At 40.4% G+C, this 9,936-nt stretch overlaps 1 protein-coding gene across 1 annotated transcript; it reads left to right on the top strand.

The window, feature by feature from the left end:
- The first annotated feature begins 604 nt into the window (after positions 1-604).
- On the top strand, positions 605-8,350 carry LOC139469638 (high-affinity choline transporter 1-like). The gene is made up of 8 exons (XM_071251864.1): positions 605-767; positions 1,310-1,417; positions 1,613-1,768; positions 2,168-2,316; positions 3,839-3,985; positions 7,068-7,197; positions 7,381-7,598; positions 7,796-8,350. The coding sequence occupies exons 1-8, from the start codon at positions 605-607 to the stop codon at positions 8,348-8,350; spliced, it is 1,626 nt and encodes a 541-aa protein (XP_071107965.1).
- Positions 8,351-9,936: the final 1,586 nt, after the last annotated feature.

Genomic DNA, 9,936 nt, shown 5'->3' with positions numbered 1-9,936 from the left:
GAATTGTAATTAAAAAATGCAAGTGTGGTAAACCATAAAAAGACATAGCTAAACAATGCAATACGTTATAAAAACGGACAAAAGATCACCGGCAACCAACACAACCCAAATCAGCTACAACTACAGCAATTATATCGTGAGAAATAGAAGCAGATGTCAATGGAATAGGTCACCTATCCTGTGCTATACAGCAGATACTTCCTGTCGCAATGTCCCAATCTGTCACTCAGCCTTCGTTGCTTGTTCAGCAACTACTGAGGGAACCATTCTGATATATGCAGCTATATTTGGAAAGACTCGGACTCGAACATCTGAGCATCGTATCCGAAAACATTGGTTAGACTATGAATGTAAACTTATATGCAATAAGCATGCACCAGTTCGGACTGTGTATGAGGGTGTTGTGCTGATGCTTATGCAAAGTTGCATTCAAAGGGTGCATTGACTGATTGATAAGATTCGGTTAATGATCTTATTACCACATTGGATTGGCACATCAATAATGCTGGGATTAAACAGTTTGAAAGTTTGCTTGTTTGAGATCCTGATTTTATGATTTTGCTAAAAAACAGTTTGTTTCAATAGGTAAACTAAGTGCACTATCATGGCCGTGAACATTCCCGGACTTATCTCCGTCATCGTGTTCTATATCCTCATCCTCGTCATCGGAATCATCGCTGCCAGGAAAAGCAGAAATAACAGTGCTGAAGACTCATTCGTGGCCAATAGAAGCATGGGGCTATGGCTGACGTTCTTTACCCTGTCAGGTGAGAACAATTTATCCAAAACATATATATTTTGAGTAAACCACATACCTTTACAAAAACCAAGGCAACTATGGTTGATGTAAGAGGCGACTTACGGGATCGATGCATTCAGAGACTGCCGTCAAAAAGCTGGATTATTGCTGGGTGCGGCGCTAAACAAAAAACAATCAAACGAAAATGAAGTATCCTATAGTGCAGGTTCACACATTCACATGTTATTCATCCGCATTTCTAATGTAATTATTTCCAAACCCAAAACCTTTCACTAGACACCGGACGAATTGGAATTTGTGGTACAAAATTAGCCAGCTATTGTTAATTCATTGGTGAAGCCATTTAACCAGTGCTCACCAAGGAAGGCTGAATGTCAGATTAATGCCTAATATTCAAAAATATTTATTATCGATGTCATTACCAATTATGACATTGCAATAAGGGTTTTTTTCAGGCTGGATGAAAGAGATCTCGTTCTTTTATCAACATTTGATAATTTATATTTTCTTGGCTATATGAAATATAATAACACGGAGACACTTCTTCAGCTACCAACATCGGGGGAGGCTACATCAATGGTACAGCGGAAGCCATGGCATTCAGCGGCCTCATCTGGACCAACGCTCCTATACTGTATTGTGTATCATATGTCATTGGTAAGATAAATTCAACTAAATCAATGTATAGAGAGATGGTTGTAGACACCAAGGGTTCATTGTCGCCTCATATTTAATTTTTATCTGAAAACTGAAACTTAGATCCTGACAGCACAATTTACCGTTTAAGACGAGATTATAGAACAGCGCCATCAATTTCACTTACAAAAATCAACTATTCAAATAAATCCTCAGCTGCAGTTTTCTTCGCGCCTAAAATGAGGAGAGGAGGATATATCACCATGTTCGATCCCATCCAGGCAAAGTTAGGAGATCGTGCCGGAAGTCTGCTCTTCTTCCCCCAGCTGATGGGAGATGTCTTCTGGACAGCCGCCATCTTGTCTGCTCTGGGTGAGACTTTGACAGTCCTATCGATATTGCATTTATTCTTCATCGTATTGGAGGTCAAAATTCATGTCATACATGTCATATAGTCTTACCGTCTTGGTTCTGACAAACGAAGATAATGAGCAAATATAAATCTTGCATGACTGGGACATTCTGTTATCCTATCAATGATAAACATCCGTCGCAAGAAAGTATACACCCATGTATGTTTGATAGTGACTAAAACAAGAAATGGTTATTCGATGGTGATGTATTTGATAGGGTGTCATAGGCTATATAACATACATTATATATCAGCCTAGTAACGTTTGTAATCTTTTGGTAAACTCAAATTCCCAAGTGTATACATTGTCTTGCCCGGCAGTTTATTTATTTTGACTTCCGGACGGTGCAATATTACAGGATCCACCATGTCCATCATTCTGGACTTAGATCCTGTCTTGTCCGTCATCGTGTCCACCTGTGTGGCCGTGTTCTACACCTTCATCGGAGGACTGTACTCTGTGGCCTACACTGATGTCATCCAGCTCATATGTCTTTGCGTGGGACTGGTAAGGATATCATTATAAAGTAGAATAGTTGTCTAACGTGAAACATTGTTTTTAAGATGTGTCGGATGATAGATGCCTGTGTCAGGAACACTTGATGGATCTACACTGTTGTCATACAATACATTTCTCTGTTGGACCAGTCAGGATAATAACCTATGACAGGGCGCAAAGGTGAGGATTAAGACAAAAATTATCACACTGTAAGAATATAAAATTACACAACATTATCCCGTGATATGCCAAGGAGAGGCACGGGCCACCGAGCCGTGGATGCCCGTGCCTATAATAAAAACAGAAGATGAGATTGGGTTAAATGGCCGAGGGTGTGCAGGTACCAGTGGGCTACTTAGCTGCTAATTGTGTATACCAAAATGCTACCGTTGCCATGGCCACGCGCGTGGCCAACGGCGATTGCAGCTAGCGCTGCTGGCCTGAGACTGCTACCGCTGTCCGGCCCCCACGGTAGCATATTTAAACGCTACCATTGCTTGGGAACTCCCACGCTGCCAAAAGCAGCTCCACGCTGCTGGCTTAAGTCAGACTACCGCTGCCCGGCCCCAGGTAGCCGGCCAAAGCAGATCCCACTGCCTGGCCCCATTAGCAAAACCATTATGCGGCTCCCGCCGCGGACCCAACTGTCAGCTACCGCTTGACAAGACGACTTCCGCCGCCGGGCCCATATACGTGGCAATTGTTTGCCCCAACGTATGTTATTTTTAGATTCCCCGGCTGAAAAGTCGGGAAAGACAAGGTTCCCACTGAGAAGCAGGTAACCCCGGAAAGGTTCCCGCTGAAAAGCAGGTAGCCTTAAGCACGAGTATTAATTTGGAAGCAAGTTAATTTGTTACTAGCAGTGTAGCCCACAAGAACCCCGCACACCTCGACATAGCTTATTGTTGAGACAGGTATTGCATATATACATATATACAGCTATTAAGAAGTCATGTTAGTTTACATATATCAGAATCGTTTAAAAGTATGTACATATATACAAGGGCCCTGAAAACCAATTTTACATATGTACAGGTTTATTTACATATATACAATCCGCTCTGCTGGTACCTGGAATAGAATAAATGCTGAAGAAAAGAAGTGATTAGCATTCATGGTGAAGAGGACACGTCAGGCTGAAAAAGAAATAAAATGAGTGGCAAGCTGGGTGGGTGGGTGGGAAAGCGATTAGATACAGTGACACACGTGTGTACTTGGAGAAGGGTTGTTCGCGAATGACGGACTAACAAAGGGCGGGATGATGCTTGCGCGGGATTATTCCCCGGGCACGGTGCCGAGTGGTGGCCCGGGGTGATTGAGTTACGAGGGGTGATTGGGTTACAGACGTAATTAGCCCATGGTTTGGATACGCGCGATAAAGTCATTTAGTAGTTAGTACTAAATGTAAATATTCAGTGATTATGAATGTATACATGTTTTACTATGGCGGTTCTCTTCATCATGTGGCTTATAAAGCGTTATAATGTTCCATTTTCTACATGCTATGCCCGAGGATTCTCTTTCCTTTCAGATTGTGTCATTTCCGTTTGCCTTCTTCCACCCATCTGTTGACCTCTCCCGCATCAAGGACACGTGGTTGGGTGAGCTGCCCACAAACCAGATTGGTGTATATGCAGATGTGTCTTGTCAGGTGGTCTTTGGGGGTTTATCGTGGCAGGTATGTGGTTCATACGTTGTAGTTCATATCCACAGATGTATGTCCCAAAGATTTGCCACCCATGAACTCAATTGAGTTCGAAATTATAAGGCATTAAACACCTTTGAACCACTAAAAATAGCAAAGAAAAAGTAACAGAACATTTACTGGTATATTTATATTGTTTATCGCACATGTATATGCAACGTGTTTTTCCATGTATCGCCATGCAACCGCCTCCGTGGCCTAGTGGTAGAGCGTCCGCCCGGAGAGCGGAAGGTCCGGGGTTCGATCCCTGGCCGCGTCATACCAAAAGACGTTAAAAGATGGTACTTGTTGTTGCCCTGTCTGGCGCTCGGTATTACGGGGCTAAAACAAGGACTGGTCGGCTCGGAGTCAGTATACTGTGTCTGAGTGGGATATTCATGTTAAACTGCGGCATGGTATCTCAGCGAGCTAGCACTATAAATCGTCATCAGAACAAACAGCCACACAAACACACACATGTACATGCACGTCGCTGTATAAGTGCAATAATCTTGGACGCGACGTTAAACCCCATGTCAGCTCACCTCACCTATCGCCATGCAAGGCAGGATCAATCTCAGAGGTGCTATAATCAGTGATACAACCAGCAATTCGCGATGAGGGTCAGCATATGCATTCCCTGCTCTATCGTGTGTCTGCCCTTCATATATATGAGACAGCATCGCACTTCACGTTGACAAGTGAAGAGTCGTAGTAAATGACTCTGAATAATCAGTCGTGCCTCGTTTATACGGACACTTGCGTCATTTCACAATTCGTCCGTATAAACGAATTTCCGTATAACTGAAACCAGCTTCTTACTGGAAGAGTTACTTCCCTTCAATTATGCAACTCATGACAAAATTCCTTATACATATTGTTTTTATTAATTTCGGCGAAATCGTGCGTGAAGCGATCGGAAGATCGCACAACTCACCGTTATTAACAGCAACCACGGTCAGAATACCGCTATTGACGCCTTGAAACGAACTTTAGTTGACAGAGAATGGATACATATATCATAAATGACATACTTTGACTCGTTAAAAGTCATATTTGTTTTTGTTTGACGATTCTATGTCAACATGAAATTCTCGCGATCACGCGATCACGTGCGCGTGAGCCTTGACGGTGACTGGTCAGACTGGTTCCATGTAAAAAATAATACCCGAGAATAGCGATCAGCTGCTTCGCTTAGGGTTATTATTATTTTAAATATGTTTAGTAAAGGCTGCATATAATTATTTCGTTTTGAATGAAAATCGTCCGGGAACCGAGGTTTCCGGATATCTGAAGTCCGTATAAGCGGGGCACGACTGTATAAACATTTCGGGAATTAATCAGGTTTCGATGGTAAAACCTTGATTTGTAAGCAAGGTGATGGTGAAGTGAAAGCAAAACGTGTCTTCCCGTTACATTTGACTAAAAGGTTCATGCTCTAATGACAAAGCAATCGAAAAATATAGACACGATCAGCTGCAACTGATGGTATATTGTCAATGGAAATGACAATGGCAATCGTTTATTGTTCTTAAGGCCAATATTTACATTAATGACATAATGTGCACATACGTGCTTGCTATAACTTATTGTTCTATATTTCCATGGATCTTGAACATATTGCACACGCAGTTGTCATGCATAAATATTGTTTTCTTATTATTTGATAATCAAAATGATTTTATGTCATAACAGTTGATCATACTGCTCAACATGAATTGTGAAATCAACCATTGGGAAATTGAAATAATCCATTTTGTCGCACAGCTTTGTGCAGAGGTTGCCATGCATCATTTTAATTTCTATGCCCAAACCTAGAAACTTATTTGGGGCGAACCGGGATTCGAACCCACAATCATCGGTTCTGGCGTGCCAAGGGGACGCAACTATGCACAACCCTGAATAATTCTTATAAGATCATATCTATATCTGAAGCTGATGTATAACTTCTTGACATTGTGTTCTTTCTCTTATTTAAGAATTCGTATGCAAAATGAAACAGATCAGCAAAGAAAAGGACACGGTTTGTAGCAACGGCGATACCAACAACTTTTGTCTATGCTATTTCCTTACGTTGGACAAAGATATTGTCAAACAGGAATTTCTTTCAGTTTTAAGAAATTGACCAGATCCATTAAATTGTGTAATTAAATTCAATTTCGGTATCCCTTACTCGAAACCACAATCCCTCTGTACACTTCAGATAACTTTATTGATTTAAATATTATTATACATTGTTAACTGTCCAAAGATTGTCAGCAAAATACTGATAAATAAGGTCAGATCGCACCTCACCCTTAACCTTGATTTGCAAAATAAAACGACAATTTCAAATATCATTTCAATGTCTGACTTTCACTTTGTGCGAGTTTATAGTGTGTTTCGCAATCACTTGTTGAAGGATTACACTCCACTGGGCTAACACAAACTGAAAGTAATTTTTTATGCATGTTTTATATCCCTGTGGTATCTGTGAAGATATACACATAATTTAATGACGTTAAGCGTGGCCTCATATGTATGCTGACCAGCTACATCGGGGTAAACTAGCTACTCAAAACACGGGACAATATGACCATTTGAATTATCAAAATGCCCTAAAACTACGCCTTTTGTACATGTAGCTTGTTTACAACAAATAGATATGAAGACAAGCAGTAGACGAGCATTTATGTTACGAAATATTACGGAGTTTAGTTATGGTACGTTGTAATACCTTGCCGTCAATATCATGCCGTCAAATGTGCTAACACGATGCTTGGGATAGGTGTGCAAGTGTTGTCATCGAACAAGTGGCTGATTATATATAAGTGGTTTTTATATGTGTTAAATAAGTGCTGATGTGAATCCATAGATCACCGCGAGGTGTTGTTTACTGACACTGTCAGATCGTGACTGCAATCATACAGGTATGAAGGATAGGATATTATTTCCTGCCTTTTTATGAAAATTCTCTATATTTCTGTTTCTTTGCAGGTGTTTTACAAGAGACTGCCATATGTGATATACTACATACGGTTTTCTTTATATCTTGTATCTGTCACGTTGCTAATGCAGACCTTCATTTTCCATGCAGGCTTTCTACCAGAGAGTGTTGGCTTCCAAGACACCCAGTGTTGCTCGCACAAGTTCGCTTCTTGCAGCGTTGTGTAGTTTACTTCTTTCCATTCCCCCAGCAGCCATTGGAGTAGTTGGGGCAGCAGTAGGTCAGTATGTCAATTATATTTATTTACCTAAAAATTGGGATGTCCCCTAATAAGTCATTTCTGAAATGGGTCAGGTATTATCAACGTATGGCCCTTTAAGATCAAATTGACTAAAATGGTCAACTTTTATACAACGTTTGTACTCCAAAAAACCCTTAATTGCGTTCATGTTGTCGTTGTCAGATTGGAATGCCACAACCTACACTGGCGACATACCAATACCTGCTGAATACCACAGTTTTATCCTTCCCATGGTGCTCAACTACCTGTGTCCTCTTCCGGTTGGAGTGTTAGGACTTGGCGTGGTGGCTGCTGCTGTTATGTCATCTGCCGATTCCGCTGTCCTCTCAAGTGGAACCATCTTTGCTAAGAATATCTACAAAGATGTCATACGTCCACAGGTATATTTAGTTATAAAGAATATGGTTACTTATTTACTTATTTCTTTTGAGTGTGTTTTACGTTACACTGAAATGCTAAAGAAATAACATTTTAGTACAGTTTTGATAACGTTTTTGTTATAATATTAAATGCCATGGGTACGGTTTTTCTCATTACTAGCTTCTAATGTCTAAATGAAAGCATTTTCCTTCTCTAGGCCAGCGATCGGGAATTGCTGTGGGTGATGAGAGGTGGAATACTGGTGACCGGTACGTTGTCGTGCATCATTGCCATCCTAGTGAAATCAGTTTACGGACTGTTCTACATGTGTTCCGACCTCATGTACGTCATCCTCTTCCCCCAACTTACCTGTGTTCTCTGGATCGGGTTCACCAACACCTACGGCGCTCTCGCCGGCTACGTCCTCAGCCTCCTCTTGAGAATATCTGGTGGGGACCCTCTGCTCAGCATACCATCTCTTATCCACTTTCCTTTTTATACAGAAGCTGATGGCCAACTGTTCCCTTTCAAGACCCTGGCGATGATAGTAAACTTTGTGGCCATCATATCTGTGTCGGCGTTCACAAGGCTTGTGTTCCGGCGAGGGTGGCTGTCAACCAGCTTTGATGTGTTTAATGTAATGAAGAGAGAAGAGGACACCAAGAGAGGTGAAGAACGAGGAGAAAGTCTGATGATGAAGGAACGAGAGGGTGGTTACAGAGATAGTGCACAAAATAAAAAAGTGAAACTTCGGGATGACTATTTTCAATAATCCATAAAAGAAACTGTGATATACGAGCTATAAGCCCGAAGCGTACTGGCGTTCTTCATGCTACGAGCTCTACGCCTATGGAGGTTCAGTCAATGTTTAATTGTGATAGTTAATGAATTTTCATAATTAATTATATTCATTTTGTTACATTGTATAAAAGTGTTGTTTTGTCAGTGTGAGAAGTTCAATTCAATTCCTTAAAATGCTAGCAACGTTATCTGATAGAAACAGTGTATAATAAACATAAAGAAGATGGTATTTCATGGAAGCTGATGTATCATTAAGCCCATGCGGACACACAGACACACGAATATACCTGTTAGAGAACGAGAAGCCGAATGTATCAATGTACATTAATCGACACTGACTACCAACTACCTAATTTATAAACAACAACAATAATACACTCCTTCGCACATTGCCAAGGGTCAGGTGCTTGTTTATATTTCTTCTCACAACGAAGTAAGATATGTCCATGATACCAGTGGCATCTGTAGTTTTCCGCTGTTCATTTGCGAGGTACGAACTTGATCATTGTATAGCCTAATGTGCCCTCTTAAAAATACATTCGTGTATCTCCTTCTGTCGGTACCTTTCAAAAATCTAAAGGTATTTCTGATTAATTCTAGCATCCAATCAACCTCCAAATGAACCGTTCATATAAACTACAGTTCTCGTCACCGATGCAACAATTTAAAGGTATTATTGACATATTTTCTGCATGTAACACTTGTCACGTCATTTTAAATATGTTGTTTATACATTTTGGATATTTAAATCATTTTTAAACACTTAAAGAGTGTATTAATAAATTTGTTAAAAGCTGATGACAATATCTAACACTGTTTCATTGTCAGATAAAATTTACATATGTATCGTTGAATATATAAGTATGAGCGTGTGGATTTATAGATAATTCACTGTAGAAAATAGAAGAATGTTCTCAAGATGTAAGTATCAATGGCTCGGTTTCAGGAACGTATCAAAGAAATCACTAAGAAGCACTTTTAATTAAAATATGTTCTTTGGAATATGATAAATCTTATATTTCAAACAGTATGCTGAAGGATGCATATCGAGAAGATCCTTGTAAAACAGTTGGATGTGACATGTATAAATAGTTAAGGGCTCAGTATTAAATTATTCCTATATTTACTGAAATCTAATATCTTCCAAAACCTTTTTGATTCGTTTAGACAAGTGCCAAGAATTTCTATTGACGTTGCCACATATTTCAAAGCGTATTCGAATGTTTTGCAATCATCAGAGCTTCGGTCTATATGGAAATTATGTTATACCGTTTCCGACACTGCGATATGAAGATCATATTTATTAAATTCATGAAAGCCTATTTGGGCTTTCGTCACCATAAAACAGTGAGTGAGTGAGTGAGTGAGTGAGTGAGTGAGTGAGTTGGGTCCAACGCCGCTTCTAACAGTATTCCTATTTTATCACGGCGTGTCAGCTTACTGTGGGAGGTAAGCAAGAAGCGATGCAGGTCTCAGACGTTTACCACTTCGGTGACACCCACGAGCACGGGCGTGGTGCTGACAAACCTAGAAACATAATCGAGGCGAACCGGGATT

This window comes from Haliotis cracherodii, unplaced genomic scaffold (genome assembly GCF_022045235.1).
Source record: "Haliotis cracherodii isolate W230 unplaced genomic scaffold, xgHalCrac1.p SCAF_2, whole genome shotgun sequence".
NCBI lineage: Eukaryota > Metazoa > Mollusca > Gastropoda > Lepetellida > Haliotidae > Haliotis > Haliotis cracherodii.
The sequence above is the reverse complement of the archived record's forward strand: the minus strand, read 5'-3'. Positions and strand labels throughout refer to the sequence as shown.